The sequence below is a fragment of the Podarcis pityusensis genome (genome assembly GCF_964106645.2).
Source record: "Podarcis pityusensis genome assembly, chromosome: 4".
NCBI classification, from domain to species: Eukaryota; Metazoa; Chordata; class Lepidosauria; order Squamata; family Lacertidae; genus Podarcis; species Podarcis pityusensis.
The window spans coordinates 13,835,385-13,852,838 of NC_138027.1; the positions used below are offsets into that span (position 1 = coordinate 13,835,385).

The window sequence follows — 17,454 nt, forward strand, 5'->3', positions numbered from 1 at the left end:
GAGTCTGCATCTGCTCCCAGCCCCAATAAATGTGGCTTTGGATAAAATAAGTTAACTCTCTGTTGTGTATTGTGACTTATACTTTCCTAAAAAGATGCAAGAGCAGCCTTTAAAGCTTTCTGCCTGCTTGATATGAGCTTTTTTTTTGTGTACGAAAGGAGTTTTGCAATCAGTCTTGTAATTCTTTGGCAAGCAGTAACTGTGGTTGGCATTAAGCACAGTGTACAAATCAGTCATACCTCTTTCATTTTAATAGAAATTTAAGTCTGAAACCAATAAAGCACCAGGGCTCTTGAGAATATGATTTCTGAAAGGCCAAAATGTCCTCCTGTCTTGTTTCGACAGAAGACAGGTTATTTCCCCTCCTTTCTCCGACTGAAGCATAATATCCCGTGTGTGTGTGTGTGGGTTGCCATCTCCGCCAAACATAAATTTAATAGAAGGGCAGGGGTTTTGAAGACAGAGGTAGGACTCAAAATGGCAAAATTAACAGCAGCCATAAGATACCAGACAAATCAGAAACTAAGGCTAGAATGGCAATGTTTGAAGCGTACATGAGTAAACACTGTTCTAAGGAGAACATGTTGGTATGTATAGATTAAGTTTGTAAAGTAGATTTAGGTGAAATTAATATATTTAGAACATTAAAGATGAGATGTATAAGATGCAATGTAAATAAGAACTTAAGGTTTAAGGGATGATGAGTAGTGGAGGAGGGAAGTCATATGGGTGTATTAATTTTACTATTCTTTTTCCTTTTTCTTTTCTCTTCTGGGATATTATTTGTATTTCTTTCTGTGTGAATGATCATTGTTTGTTTGTCTGCTTATGAAATAAGGGGTTTTGAAGACAGAGGTAGGACTCAAAATAAGTTTGCGTGTGTGTGATATGGAAATCCAGTTCTGACATCAAGATATACATGAATAGTTAAAAATATGGCACAACAGCAGTGTTGGAAACTGGGATAGAAAAGCTAGGAGCCAAATGGCTTCGGGGACCTGGGTTATATGGGTGCCAAAACAGACTGTCTAGTCGCCACTGCGGGGGTTGGCAACCCTTTTTTTCCTATTATTTTGGTAAATATGAACTAATACGCAATTCACATAAGTGACACATTGTTAATAGCACTTTTTTAGCAGAAATTGTTAATACATGTTTAATTTGGTGTTTACAATAAAAATATTGAGACCGTACTTCAGTTTTCGAAACTATACTCTTTATTGTTAAACTCCTTAACATATTGTCTATCCTTAACATATACTTCAAAGCACATACATTTCAGTAATCACTGAGTGTCAGGTAGGCGCAAAAAATGGCACCCAGAATTTTTGAGGTGTTCACAAATGGAGAATCTTTAGCTGCAAAATGTGCCTGGCACTCTGCTAATTTCGAACACTGGAGAAATACAACAAATTACATCATGCGTTAGGCAAACATTCCTCAGTTTCCCATTATATTTTGTACAATCAAATAACTTTTCATTTGTTTTGCAGCAATAAAACAATAAAAATAAAATTTGATCTGATGATTAGTGATGTATTTTATTTTATTTTGCTAATATAATTTTTTTTATGCCAATCATTGCCATGTTTTTCCCCCTTAATGTTGGTTGTATAGAATTTTTTGCAAAGTATTTATTGTAAAACATGTCTGAATCATGTAATATTTAAAATCTTTAACGGTGTAAAAAAATAAATCATTAGAATTAGTGAAACAGTATTATCAAAACAGATTAAAATAGAAGAAATCTCTAAGAATATAATCTTTAATAATAAAACAGAAGTCTTGGCCAATGTGTGAAATTTCAGAAGCATGAAGAAAGCATGGTCGCAGAATAGGTATTTTGTGTCAGATATTTATCCTTCTTCATAAATACTAACGGCAGAAGATATGTCCCATAATATGTAAATCCGGATGAGTTATTCAGATATACAACTCATTTCGCAGTGGAAAATTATAGGCTTCTTTTAGGGGGAAGATAGCTACGCTTTTAATGGTTTAGCCTTAGGGAATATCCTGAGTAGTTAGTCTTCAGTGTCTTGGGGATTGTAACTGTCATTGAAGTTATGCTGGAATCATATAGCTCTGGAGGTGAGAAAATGACATTGTGATCCTGGCAAAAAGTGAACCAAATACCAAACTGGAAATGTAGAGTCAAAAGCTCTTCATTTGAATGGACTGCAGAGTCAATGCTAAGTCTTTGAAATTGTGCTTGCTCCCCCCCCCCTTCTCTTTCTAGGGGCAAAAATGATGGATGCCTGCACTTCAGTGAAAATTAAGCTTTGGGAGCTTACCATCAATTTTGCTTGCCTTTGAAACTCTCCCACTCAATGCTCACAAGAGTGCAGAAAGGCTTTGACCACCGAAGCAGTTTCCATAAATGTCCTGGGAATTTTTAGATGAATGCTCCTGTACTAGATATGTAGGAGTTTTATTGTCTCATCTTCCAAGTATTTGAACTCTTCAGTGTTGTTGTAAAAGTGGAGGGGGAAGATTAGTTGTTTCCTCATATTTATTAGGTTGGTTCATGCCTATTTGGTTTCTAACCTTCCTCAAATATCCTTTTATCTCCTTTGTTTGATTCTTATACTCATTTGTTCAAATATAAATGCATCCGTTGGAAGGGATCTCTTCCGCTCAAGGTCCAGAGTGCTCTGTAAAAATCATGTTAATTTTAAATTTGTTTTGAATGATATTTCAGTGTTGCATAGTGTGATGGGACGATGAGCTGCTTGTGCTTAAAATCCAAGTCCCTCAGAGTTTGGTCAAGTTTGCAAACCTCTGTCTGTAACAGAGCCCCTTAAACATGGCTCTGTCAGTCGCTTGCAGATTCCGACAGTGGTTGCTTTCGGAATCGCTTCCAACATAAAAGCTCCTTAACGGAAACACGTCTTCTGGACTCTCTGCGTGACAGTTTCTGGCGAGGAGTGGGTGTCCCTACAGGAGGTCCTGAAACCTCCCCACTGTTTTCGCTGGAAGTGTCTCGGAGCCATCCCTCCTGCTCACTTTCCCTCAGCTCAGCTCTTCTCCCCCTACTGGTTCCCTCTTCAGCTGCTGAGTCTCTCCCAACCTGTGTGAGCCCTTCCACCTCCCTTCCTTCCGATGGCAGTTCCCTGACATCCACCTCCCCTCCAGGGCCCCCTTCACCCCCTCCCGCCCCCTCCTCTATGGGCGGTGAGGAGGCAAACCCCCGGAAGGAACTTCCTTCACCTTCCGATGTCTCGAACACTTCTCTCCACCTGTTGCGGTTCCTGGTCTCGAAGTACTCCTCCTCCTCAGAGTCCATCTCCCCTTCCCCTTCCGAGTCCGTGAATCCTTCCAACTCCTCCTCCTCATCGGTGGTCCCAAAGTATTCCCTCCGGAACCTCTCCACAGGCTGAGGTTTCCTTGGGAACCTTTGATGGAACGTTTCTATCAATACCTCGGCATTGATATCTTCTGCCATTACCCAAGTGTTTTCTGACTCCGGTTCTCCTTCCCACGCTACCAAATACTCCACCTGATCCCCCTTCCACCTGGCGTCGAGGATTTCTGCCACATGGCTGCTGCATTCCCTTTCTTCTATGATCGGTCCCCGAGTGGCCATCCCTTCTCGTCCCCCCTCATACGGTGACAGTAACGACCTGTGAAATACTGGGTGCAGTTTCATGTGGTTGGGTAACCGGAGCCTGAAAGCCACTGGGTTGACTTGTTGAATGACCTCAAAGGGACCCAACCTCCTGGGTCTTAATTTCTTACAACCTCCTTTGAACGGCAACCCTTGGGTTGACAGCCACACCCGATCTCCCACCCTTATGGTTTCACCTTCCCTTCGGTTCTTGTCTGCCTGCCTCTTGTATTCTTCCTTCGCCCTTTCTAAGTTGAGTTGGAGCTGACGATGGATTGCTTCCATTTCTTCTACAAAATGCTCGGCTGCCGGGACGCTCCATCTCTCCCCTCCTCCCCCTGGGAATGCCCTGGGATGACACCCATAATTAGCCAAGAAGGGGCTCATCCCTGTGGACACATTCTCTGCATTGTTGTAGGCAAATTCCGCCAGCGCCAACTTCTCTGCCCAGTCATTCTCTCTGTCATTGACATAACACCTCAGATATTGCTGGAGGACACCGTTTGCTCTTTCCGCCTGCCCGTTGGTTTCAGGGTGCCGGGCAGTCGAAAAGTTGACCTCCACCTGCAGTAAGCTCATGAGCTTCCTCCAGAACCTGGAAGTAAATTGTTTTCCCCTGTCTGAGACCACCCTCAATGGCACTCCGTGCAACCTAAAAATGTGTTCTACAAATAACTTCGCTGTCTCTTCCGCCGTGACTGCATGCGAACAGGCTACAAAGTGGCACATCTTTGTTAGTAGGTCTACCACCACCACGATGGCTGTTTTCCCCTTGGACTTCGGCAGATCAGTCATAAAATCTATCGACACTGCCTCCCAAGGTCGTTCTGGGGTTGGTAAGGGTTCTAATAGCCCCACCGGCGCCCGCCTCTCCCCTTTGGCTCGCTGGCATTGCTCACACCCTCTTACATACTCCTGTACATCTTCCCTCACCTTAGGCCACCAAAATTCCCTGGTGACCAACCACATGGTTTTGTGTTGTCCAAAATGCCCCGCCGTGGGGCTGTCGTGCAACTGCTTGAGTACCCTCCCCCTTAAGTCTCCTTCGGGGATATACAGTGCCCCTTTGTAATACAACGCTCCATTTCTTTCCTCAAAACCCCCTGGTTCCTCTCCCTCACCCCTAAGACCTCTGAGCTTATTCTGGGCATATTCATCATTCTCTGTTTCCTCTACCAGTTCTCTTTGCCCCACCAATGCCGCCCCACACACCCAGCGGTCCTCTGGGATGACATGTCTCTCTTCGGGTCCCCCCTCCCCTTCCAAATATTCAGGTTTGCGTGAGAGAGCGTCCGCCCTAACATTTTCTGGACCTGGCACATAACAAATTTCAAAGTGAAATTTGGAGAACTCCTGGGCCCATCGCACTTGCCGTTGGTTGAGCACTCGTGCCGTTCTCCAATACTCTAAGTTCTTGTGATCCGTGCACACTTGCACCTTATGTTGTGCCCCAATTAATAAATGCCTCCATCTCCTGAACGCTTCATGAATGGCAAGTAGTTCTCGGTCATACACCGTGTAGTTCCTCTCAGATTTGTTCAGCTTTCGCGAAAAAAAGGCACACGGTCTCCACTCTGACTCCTCCTTCCCAGGCTGCAGAAGCACCGCCCCCACAGCCCGGTCTGATGCGTCCGTCTCCACTCGCATCGGTTTTTGTAAATCCACATGCAGGAGCTGTTCTTCCGAAGCGAACGCCCTTTTCAGTTCCTCAAAAGCTCGCTCCGCCTCCGCCGTCCAAACGAATTTCCTCTTACTGCTGAGACAGTCCGTAATGGGAGCCGTCAAGTGGGCAAAATTTCTGATGAACTTCCGATAGAAGTTTCCAAATCCAAGGAATCTTTGCACATCCTTCCTTGTTTTCGGTGTTTTCCATTCCAGTACCGCTTGGACCTTGCCAGGATCCATGGCCAATCCCTTGTCCGACAAGCGGTACCCCAGGAATTCCACCTCCTTGGCATGAAACTGACACTTCTCTAGCTTCACCCACAGCTGATTGGCTTGCAGTCTGCCCAACACTTCCCTGACGTCTTTTACATGCTGCTCCTCAGTCTCTGAATATACTAACACGTCATCTAAGAAGGCCACACAATTCTTGTAAAGCAAAGGCCCCAGGACGTGGTTCATAAACGATTGAAAGCACGCGGAGCCTCCTTGTAGGCCGAAGGGCATAACTAAATATTCAAATGCCCCCAAAGGGGTGAACATAGTGGTTTTCCATTCATCCCCCTTCCTTATTCGTATCAGGTTGTACGCCCCCCTCAGGTCCAGTTTAGTAAAAATCTTTCCCTTCCTAACCCTTGTCAAAATGTCATCAATTCTGGGCATCGGGAAAGTCACTGGTTCTGACACTGCATTTAAGGCCCTGAAGTCCACTACAAGCCTGGGTTTGTCCGTGTTTTTTTTGTCCACAAAAAACACTGGGCTGCCCCCCACCGCCCTGGACTCTCTGATGAACCCTCTCTTCAGGTTCTTGTCAATGAACTCCCTTAGCTCCTGCATCTCTCTGTCTGACATGGCGTACAGCTTGCCTACAGGGAGCTGTGCCCCAGGGAGTAAATTGATTTGACAGTCAAAGGGCCTATGTGGGGGTAGTTTGTCTGCCTCCCTCTCGCTGAAGACGTTGCTCAGGTCGGCGTATTGTTGGGGAACCTTCCCCTTCTCCGTTACTTCCGTCCCTGCTAGAGTGGCTCTGGCCCCTCCTTGAGCCTCCCGCTCTTTGCAGTGTTCTAAACAATGTGCTGACCCAAAGGAGACCACTCTCTGATGCCAGCCCACTAGCGGATCATGTAACGCTAGCCAGCTCATCCCCAAAATAATGGGAGCTCCTCCCAAGGTAGCCACATTAAACGCTATTAGCTCAGTGTGTCTTGCTACCCTCATTATCATTGGGACGGTCTGCTGGCTGACTTCTCCTCCCAGCAGCTCCCTTCCATCGATCGTGGTCACCTGCAAAGGGTTACTTAAAGGGATAGTCTGTATCTGGTGCTCAGCAGCAAACTCCTTACTCATGAAATTGCAGGAGCTGCCTGAGTCCAATAGCGCCTTTATCTTTAGTGGGTGTCCGTTAGGCAGCTCTAGTAACACCTCTATCACTAGGGCGGGTTTAGGAGGTTCCGGCGTGGGCACTTTCACTGCTCTTTGGCCTGGCTGCTGTGCCCCGACGGTGGCAGCCAGGCGTTGGCTTTTACTTGCTCCGGTACCTTTTCCTCCCTCTCCCCAACAGCTCCCGCCATTCCTTGCCATTCCTTTCTTTGGGGGCAGACTCTGGCAAAATGACCTGGCTGTTGGCAGAGATAACATTTCTTGGCGCCCTTCCCCTCCTTCTTCCGCTCTTCACTGGGCTTTGAAACTGCGCGCGCGCGCGCTGTTCCAATTTCCATCGGCTCTCCCGGCGGGAACGGTGGCTCTGGAATCTCTGGAATGCGAAGCTCCCTCCAACGTTCCCCCTTCCCTTCCCGCCTCTCCAAGGCTCTCGCCTCTTGGCGCGCTCCTATGGTCAGCGCTGATTTGGTCAGCTGGTCCATAGACTCCGCCCTGGGCGCCCGGGAAAGTTCGTCTTTCACAGCCGAAGAAAGCCCTTCTTCAAAGAGCATTTGAATGGGTTCCGCCAATAGATCCCACCCCAATTTATGGATCAACATGGTAAACTCAGTCCAGTACTCACACACAGATCGGCTCCCCTGTTTGCACGCCATTAACTGTCTGCGTACCACTCCCTGCTCAATATCGCTGGAAAACATCAAATCCATTGCACGAAAAAACTTCCTCGTATCCTTCAGGATGTCATTGTTTGTTGCCATCAGGGGCCTCACCCAGTCTTTCGCCCCCTTTTCGAGATGCCCAATCACAAAAGCCGCCCGCGATTCCTCGTCGGGAAAGTCATCAAACTGCAGATTAAGGGCATATTGCATCTCTGTCCTAAAGGCATGATAGTCCTTGGCCTCCCCCCCAAACTTCTGCACCAATCCTGGCAACTTTCTGGCGAGCGGGGTGGTTTTCCCCTTCTCTGCATCTTGAGCCCTCCTCTCCTCGAGCCTCGCCGTCTGCATCGCTAGCTGGACCTCCAATGCCCGGTACCTTTCCTCCAGGCTTGGACCCGCTCCAGCTCCTGCTTCTCCGGTTCCGGCTGGGTTGCTCATGATGCCTTCTCCTGCACAAACTGCTCACAGAGACTGTCGGAATGCTGTGATGGGACGATGAGCTGCTTGTGCTTAAAATCCAAGTCCCTCAGAGTTTGGTCAAGTTTGCAAACCTCTGTCTGTAACAGAGCCCCTTAAACATGGCTCTGTCAGTCGCTTGCAGATTCCGACAGTGGTTGCTTTCGGAATCGCTTCCAACATAAAAGCTCCTTAACAGAAACACGTCTTCTGGACTCTCTGCGTGACAGTTTCCGGCGAGGAGTGGGTGTCCCTACAGGAGGTCCTGAAACCTCCCCACTGTTTTCGCTGGAAGTGTCTCGGAGCCATCCCTCCTGCTCACTTTCCCTCAGCTCAGCTCTTCTCCCCCTACTGGTTCCCTCTTCAGCTGCTGAGTCTCTCCCAACCTGTGTGAGCCCTTCCACCTCCCTTCCTTCCGATGGCAGTTCCCTGACACATAGTTTATGAGCAAATTAATATCCAGTTAAATTCCTTGCTTTAAAAAAACTGATAGAGAACTGTGAACATCACCAGAGTGCAGCATTAGCAAATATTTTGATTTTTTTTGTTCCAGCTACCCTGGAAATATTTGTTACTGATGAAGTAAGAACATAAGAAGAGCCCAGGAAAGGTTTTTGAGGAGTGGTTTCAACACTGCCACCTTCAAACAGGCAGAGAACACTCCCTCTCGCAAGGAGGAATTTATCACCTCCCTGGCCCAGCCAGCCAGCTATCCCAATCCTCCTAGTTTTTATCAGCCAAGAGGGGCAAGGGTCAGGTTGCCCTGACCCATCCAAGCATCTTGTCCACATCCTTGAGCCTTACTAACTAAAACTCATCCAGCATAACAGGACTAGTGCTCTGGACACCTCTTGAGAGTCATCTGCTGTCACAGTGAAGGTGCTGCTGCAGGGTCAGCAAACTTTTTCAGCAGGGGACCGGTCCACTGTCCCTCAGACCTTGTGGGGGGCCGGACAATATTTTTTTTGGGGGGGTGGGAAATGATGCAATAACACCACAAGCCCCGATGGCTGCTTACGTGTGTCTTGCGAGCGGCAGGGGCTGGTGGCGGGGGGACGATGAGTGGCGTGCAAAAGGGCTCCATAGAGGGGCGGCTTAAAATGGTGGCCGCTCAAGCGCTGCTGCTGGCACCAACAAAGCCCAGCCCCCTTCCTCCTCTAGGCAGGGGAGGGAGGAGGTGCTGCTGCCGCCGCCGTGTGAGGGAGAGGGAAAGAACGTGCGCTGGTGATCCAGAAGGCTGTTGGGCCTGATCCAGCCCGCGGACCTTAGTTTGCCTCCCCATGTCCTGGTGGATGCAAGCAATGTTATCCTCAAGTGTGTTGGCTGCAGTGTGTAGGTGTGTCACGCAAATCCTCCCTCTGCTCCTCCCGGGATTGGAAAGGGGTTAGTTTAACCTCTGGTTTGCTAGTAAAACTGAATTACTGTGTCGTGAAATGATGTATGTCTAAAAAGCTCTGCTTTAGAGTATAACAGGGAGCCAAACAGGCTCCACAAAGCAGGAGAGTGCACTCAGGGGCCATCATGCCAACGACCCAAGCCATTCGGATGTCAGGTCAGCCAGGGCTTTGACAGGAGTGCCAGTCATATTAGCGGGAAAACATCCCAGAGCCGTCGGAAAACCCATTGGATCCATCAGCCTCTGAGGGCAGACCATAATAGTTCCTCTGCCTCTGCAGAGGGGAAAAGGTGCTGAAAGACTAAATCTCAACAGGAAGTGATCTGACCATGACAAGGGACTGATGTCAATATCCCACACTTTCAGATCACCCTCATTCTGCTCAGTTTTGATAACAAGGTACAAAGTAGAAGTAGTACCCAGCCATCACGGCTGGTAGCCATTATGGCCTTATTCTCCATGAATGTTTCCAACCCCTGGTTAGTATATACCGTATTTTTCGCCCTATAGGATGCAATTTTCCCCCTCCTAAAATGAAGGGGAAATGTGTGTGCGTCCTATGGGGCGAATGCAGGCTTTCGCTGAAGCCTGGAGAGCGTGAGGGGTCGGTGCGGCAGGCTTCAGGAAGCTATCCGCAAGCCTTCGGAGCGCGGCGGGAGTGCCTGCCGGGCTCCCAAGGCTTGTGGATAGCAGCCTGCAGCCCGCAGCCTGGGATGCGCTGCAGAGCGCACTTCGGGCAGATGTCCGCAAGCCTTGGGAGCCCGCGGGAGTTCCCGCCAGGCTCCCAAGGCTTGCGGATAGCAGCCTGTTCTGGGGGCTGGGGTCGGGGGAAGCTCGGGCTTCCCCCGCCCCAGCCCCGCGCCTGGGGGGGGGGGGGAAATAATTTTTCTTCTTTATCCCTCCCCCCAAAAAAACACCTAGATGCGCCCTATGGGCCGGTGCGCCCTATAGGGCGAAAAATACAGTACATCTACCCAACGCTTAAGTGCCAAACTTCTAGAGTTCAAAAAATTACGTGGCTTTTCTAATTGCTGCTATGGGTTTTTCCCCCATCCTATGGGTTCTCTTGGCATCTGTCTATCCTGAGAGATATTGGAGGAAAAGAAACCCATGTCTATGTGGAAAAGGCTTCTACAAGCTATTGGGAGTCATGTCAAGAGTTGTCTTTCCTATGGCAAGCTGCATTGTACATTAGATCTCCTATTGTTTGTCCCATGTCACATATCCTTAGTCATTCATGGAAGCAAGTGAATTGTGCCCCATGAATGGTGCTACGTAGTCTGGTAAATAGGTAGTAAATGCTCAAGCAGGTGAGCTAACTTTGTCAATTGTCATGCTCTAGGCCAGTAAACTAGTTACCTTTTTAAATTAGTTTGGCACAATCAGCTTTTGGTGAACACGAGCCACCCACTTGTTATTTCCTTCCATATTTTTGAATTCTGGCCTCCATAAATATTTGTTCTGTAGTTTTCCTTGAGGTCAAATCAACAGAGGGCTTAGTTCTTCTGTTTTTTCCCTTTTTTATAAACATAGGCACAGTATCAACTACTTTCCAGTTAGAAGGTATCCAAGTTTTTTTTTTGAAAAATGTAAGAGATTGTTATTTCACACATTACTTCAATTAATGTTTTTGGCTGGAGTTCATCTCCATTCCAGATCTGCATTCATAAAGTGCTTTAAATTTCAAATTAAGCGTTGTGACCTCCTTTTCTTGTGAATTAGATGCATCCTTAAGACATGGCACCATTCACTAGCATTTTCTTTTTAAAATAAAAGTGAGTCAGTGTATTCATTAGGATTTTGTGCCGTATATAGTTCCTTTAATCTCGTGGTCCATGGCCTTGCCCCTTTTCAGATTAGCAAAGAAAGATGGATTGATGTCCATGCCACTGCTTGAAATGCCGCCTTGAGAAATGCGTATGAGTCAAATGTTATAGCAGTACATAATGATCAATCTTTCTTCATTAGGGCTTGAAGAGAGGATGTTCCTGGAAGATTGCGGTCATGGTTAGTTTAATTAGTAGTGGATCTTTTGATGTTACAGGTCACTTGCTTTAATTTTAAGGTAGCTATAAGCTGCACTTATAATACATTTTCATAGAATCTTAGAGTTTGAAGGAGCCTCAAAGTACAGTGGTACCTCGGGTTACATACGCTTCAGGTTACATACGCTTCAGGTTACACACTCTGCTAATGCAGAAATAGTGCTTCAGGTTAAGAACTTTGCTTCAGGATAAGAACAGAAATCGGGCTCCGGCGGCGCAGCAGTAGCAGGAGGCCCCATTAGCTAAAGTGGTGCTTCAGGTTAAGAACAGTTTCAGGTTAAGAACGGACCTCCGGAACGAATTAAGTACTTAACCTGAGGTACCACTGTACATCTGTTCCAATCCCATGCCACCTTGGTAAGAATATAATATCTCCACTCTTTAGTTTCATGAGCCCATTAGGGCTGGCAGAGTCATTAATGACAGCATGCAGCAGAACTAAGTAATCACACTTCTGCTAGGTAACAAACCAATTAACATTTAAATAGAGAATCACATAACAGCAAGCAGACAAAATAAACAAACAAATTGCCCATCTATAAAATAAGATTGACAGTTTAGTAAACGTTCCCCAGATGAAGTTTTGGTCACTGTAAAATCATTGTGTCTGAATCCAGATCATCAAATAGACATTAGTAGAAAATGCTAATAGGACTAGTGGATACATTTAAGTACAGGTAGAGTGTGTGTCCAATTGACATGTGATTGCCAACTGACAGGTCCTTTTGAACCCGAAAGAGGGCAGAACAGGGTGGGCTTATGCATTTGGGGACCTGGATTGGAACCCCCGTGCAAAATGGTTTCTGCATGCATGCAACATTTTGGTTTATAAATATGTCCTTTTCTAGTAGTGCAAAATTGTCTGATAATATGCTTAAGCTACAGCACAGGGATTTTTTCTGCCTCCCTCCCCCATCTCCAGATTACTTAAAACAATTTTGGAATGTTTTGTAGTATAGATCTTTTGCTTACTCTTTAGCATTGGCCATTTTGATTAGGCTCTCTCTCTCTCTCTCTCTCTCTCTCTCTCTCTCTGTATGTGTGTGTGTGTGTGTGTTTTCAAGTGAATATTGGTGTTAGACAGCTCTCCCGCTGTATTCTATTTTCAAGTCTACTTTACTCAAAGGCATTTTGGAGATCTGAAATGGTGACTGTACAGGACACTATAAACCATGTGTCATGATAGGTATTTGCTTTCATAACAACTTATGTTTGGGTTCTTTTTATATTGAAAAGTCACTGCTTAAGTCTGTGTTTTGCATTCTCTGTATTATTATGAAAGCTTAGCTGTTCTTGTTGGTTTTAAGTGAACTTTTGCACTGGTATTTCACTGTCAGACTTCTGCTGAAAGTAGGAAATAGGTGGGTGTGAGTGATTAAGCATAACCTAAACATCAACTGTAATGCTTTGTTATTTCAGACTTCCCTTCCATCCCCATCTTAGTTCTAGATCTGGAATTGCAGGATTTTCAGTGCTTGGTAATAGGTGTTACGCAGCTGTTTGGAAGGAAAATTGGTGATTTCTTGATTTGACTATGGGTTTGGATTATGTATATTGGATTTAGTTGTACAGGTTAAGTGGTATGTTTTACTTTTTATATAAAAAGGTCTATATTTGCGGATCAGATTCTACCTTCTGAAGAAAAACAGCTAGGAATAGTTTTATGCTATCACATTTATGGTCAGAAAATAATGGTGATATTAGCTCATGTCTCCAGTTTAAGCCAAATAAATACAGGAATTTGTCCCTGTAGAATGCAAAATGATGTATTGAAATATTGCCAAACGTATTTTATTTTAACTGAAAGATCTTAAAACAAGATACGGTCAAAACCTACTAAGGTACGGTATGGTGTTGCTTGGCTCAGCATGACATTTGGGCGAAGCAGCGCTAGGGGAAGGTAGGCATTGCTTCTGCAGATGGCAGCAGATGGTCCCAAGATCAAGGAAGGGAAGGGTTGCAGCGGCATCCTGTCCTCTTCCTGGCTCACCCAGGCATTTGCTTCTATTCCAGGCTGAGCAGCAGCAGCATTTTCACTTGCCCTTTTGAGCAATTCCCGATGATTCATTGGTAGGGCAGTTTCTACTTGCTTCAGGCAAGTAGCTGAACATTAAACCAGGCATAGGCAAACTCGGCCCTCCAGATGTTTTGGGAATACAATTCCCATCATCCCTGACCACTGGTCCTGATAGCTAGGGATGATGGGAGTTGTAGTCCCAAAACAGCTGGAGGGCCGAGTTTGCCTATGCCTGCATTAAACCATATACCTGGTATAACTCTACCAGGGAGCACTGAGTATCAGTCCATGTGCATGCTGCATGTTTACATATGCTGAGAATATTACTAGATAGAGCTATTGTGAAATAAAGTTACAACATCTGTAACTGGATCATGGAAAGTTGGATAGAGCTGAAGCAGCAGTTCTCATAGCATCAACAAGAGATCGGATCTGGTTTATTGAAGATCAAAGCCTGAGTTGTAATCTGAGGAGTCCTTGTATGTGAGTCCTATGACAAATGTGTTTGAACTGGGGAGAGCTGGGTTCAAATCTTCGCACAGGTTCAATCACTATCTTGCAGCTTAAACTACTTCACTGATAAGGGGGGAAATATTGTTAGATTCCAGCTACTGTCAGCCTCAGTTAGCATGACCAATGGGTTTTAGCCCATAACATCCTGATGGCACCATGTTGCCTTAGAGCAGGCATGGCCAAACTTGGCCCTCCAGCTGTTTTGGGACTACAATTTCCATCATCCCTGGTTAACAGGACCAGTGGTCAGGGATGATGGGAATTGTAGTCCCAAAACAGCTGGAGGGCCACGTTTGGCCATGCCTGCCTTAGAGGAAGGATAAAGATACAAATGCAGTAGATTGATGGCCTTAAAGTTCAAACCCAGCCTCTGAACTCTGTAGTGAACAAGGAGCCATTAGAAATGCAAACGTAATGACAAATCACCTCTTTCAAACTAACAACCAGTGTGGGATAAATACCAAAGCAAAGCACTAGTGTGAATGAGTTCTAAAGCAGAGCTGGTGTTTTCAGCCCTCTGGCTGTTGAGTGTGTAGGAACATAGGAAGTTGCCCTATACTGGCTTGGTTCACAAGTCATTGTAAGCCATCCCACTTTTTCCTCCCCAGGTTTTAAATCAGGGCAAGATGGTAGCTAAAGCAAGGCTTGGCTTGGCTTGGCCTGCCATGTGAACCTGGGATCCTAGGTTCCAAAGGAGAAACATTGGCCGCAGATCATGGTTAAGGATCATGCTGCACTGAGCTAAAAAGGATGGAATGAGGTCCCTTAGGAGGACCAGTCTTCTCTTTGGAAGCCAGCACATTTGTTCTAAGCCAATGAGTTGGACCATTGGTTCATCACTCTTAGCATTATCTATGCTGACTGGCTCTCCGGATGTCAGGCAGGGGTAGAATTTACCATAGACTTAGAGTGAAGTTCTGGGTTTTTGTGTGTGCAATAAATCAGCAGTTAAGCTCAGTATGGCTTAATAATTCTATGTTTTGGTTTCTGTCTCTAGGAGAGGGCTGCTTACAATTTACATGGCGAATTTGGTAAGTAAAACTCTTAACATTTCATCTACATATTAAAATGGAATCATTTTAGAAGCTGTTATGAAGTCGAGTTTCCCTTAAATGTGATACATAATTTACTGGTTCAGTCGGTACCTAGATTTCACCAACTAATTCAGAGATCCTGAAGGTTCTTAGCTAGATGGTGAAGTGGAAAATATGTTATATTTACTTCTAATATTGTAGGCAAATGGATAAACTGTTTTTCTTCCAGATAAATTCTCTTGCATATTGTACTTGCATATTGAAAGATTAAATTTTATGTCAAGTGGGTACTTATTCTGAACAATGTGTTTAACGTGACTTTTTACTTTCCATCATCAGCTTTCTGTATTGAACTTCTTTGAAAATAAATACAATCACAATTCAAAGGCTGTCATTCTTCTGTGTTCTTTTGATGCTCCCTTCTTGATATGCTTCTCTGGAGTCCCTCAGATTCATCAAGGAAATTATACCATGCTTGCTCCAGTAATACAATAACACAGCTGCCTATTAATAAAGCAAAGCAAACTTGTGCTGTGAAGGTCTATAGAGAGGAATAATTTGATCATATTTCCAGATTGTTTCTAAACCAAATGATGGGAAGTTTAGAAATACATATTTGGTAAGCTGCGTTTCCTGTGTTTGTGGACCTATGGTGGCAATAGCCACCATATTTTTAATTTTAATTTTAATTAAAATAATTTATGATAGTAGAAAGAATTGAGGTGTATGGATAACTAATTCTAGTATTAGGATAGGTACTAAATATATTATTATATATACAAGAGCAAGAATAGAATTATCGAAGTAGACTATTATTTTACATAAAAACACCTTTAGCATCAGAGCACTGGGAATACAAATTTAATAAGGCAGTTGTGAATCGGAAAGAATTTATTTAGCTGTCTTCTGCATGGTTGTGTAATTTAACATTCTTCTAGATGTGTGTAGGCTATTCATGGTCAAATTAAGATCACAAGGGGGAGTCTTCAGTGAACTGCCTTATGGTAAAAGATTAGCAAAAAGGACTTTTATAGATCTCCAACTATCTCTAACTATGACAGATTAAATTGGGAAGATTGCTTAGGATTTCACAAGCAGTATACATTATTTTTCATCTGTTATTGTTCCATATACTTGGTTGATGTCTGCGTTACAAACAATGTGATGTAAGGTTGGCTTTTATATATATATATATCAGAACTTTGATTCTTAATTTTTAAGTACTACTCTCTATTGTCACAAGAAGAAATATGTCCGAAGGAATTATATTGCTAATGCGGACTTCCTGCTGAGCCCTGGTATTGTCAGGTGAACATAGGCACCAGGTTTCTGGATACTGAACTAAAATTGAGGTTGTCACCTCTAAACTGACATGGGTGATCTTGTAGTCTTCGGTAGATTGTGGTTCTGAAAATTTCAATTTAACAGTACCCAAACACAGACAGATGAATGCAGATGTTGTACAGCACCATAGGCTTTATTTGTGACATGCAAGTTTAATAACACAATAATTGATCTCTTTGGAAGTTAGTGTAAAAAAAAAGAATTCACATAAAGTAATATGAGACCTTATGTAGCTGAGAATGTGGGCTACAGAATCTGAACCAGTTGCAATCAATGAATCAACATTTCTGTAATACCAAGGAACCGAGAATGATAGTAGCTGGTCCTGGAGGCTCAACAAACATGCACAAGTCTTTCCAGATCTATTTTGGATTGCACATGTTGAAGGCAAGACATTTCTAAGATGGTAAAAGGGGTGTATTGGTAACATATGTATATATAAGACGATCCCTCTAAAGATATATTGGGATCAAAGCGAACCCCAGGATTCCAGCTGGAGGGTGAAAGTGAAATGTGATCACTACAGTTATTTCTGGATAATAAGGTAGGAGAGGACTGTAAATAAGATCCTTCTTAGATTCCTTGAAAGTAAAAGGCACAGTAGATGACAAGTTGGCAAAATGTTCTCCATTTAAATAAAAGTGCTTTGGAGCTAGAAAAATTGCATAAAGCTGTGTAAAATTCTAGACACTTAAACAAGGAAAAATGAGTGGCAGGAGTGGGAGTAATTCAGAAAGCTTCACATGGTGATTACAATACTGAGTAGAATAATTAGTGGTATGCAAATCAGTATTTTTTTTAAACTTAAATTTACATATTGCTTCTTAGGTGAAACTCTTAAGAGTAGTTAACATGAAATATAAAACAATAAGTTGCAAAGAAAGCAATAAAAAATTATAAAATAATGTATGTCCTTGGAGAACTTACAACTAAAGGGAAAGGTACAATTAAAAATGGGTAGTTATGAAACCCAGTATTACCTTTTTGGTTCTTATTTCTCTAATGCTGTTGTTTGAAACTTCCAGCTTTTTACCCAAGCTTCAAACCAGTTACTTACCAAAGTTTTCTTTCCACTTAGAAGAATGAAGTAAAAATAAAAGGATAAAATATTTAAAAGAGATTGTTTTTTTTTTGAGTAGCAATCATGGGGGGAACTAAGGTTACTGAAACAGTAGCAGTGGTGGCTTTCCTTGCTCTCACCCCCCTTTTCTTTTTCTAAGATATTGGCCTAGTTCAGACATACCTCTGTGCCATAGTTTGGTACTACATCTGCGTGGGCCTTGGCCTCAAGTGCATCCCCTCTCCTCTGCTGAGCACTGGAAGAAAAACTGGAAAACCAAA

General features: G+C 44.2%; 1 protein-coding gene across 1 annotated transcript in view; it reads left to right on the forward strand.

The window, feature by feature from the left end:
• The window catches only part of TMEM135 (transmembrane protein 135), a 173,158-nt gene that overhangs the window by 18,674 nt on the left and 137,030 nt on the right, over nt 1-17,454 (forward strand). The window contains exon 4 of the mRNA XM_081002220.1: nt 14,733-14,766. Within this exon, the coding sequence (XP_080858346.1) occupies nt 14,733-14,766 (34 nt within the window). The remainder of the gene's footprint in view (nt 1-14,732; nt 14,767-17,454) is intronic.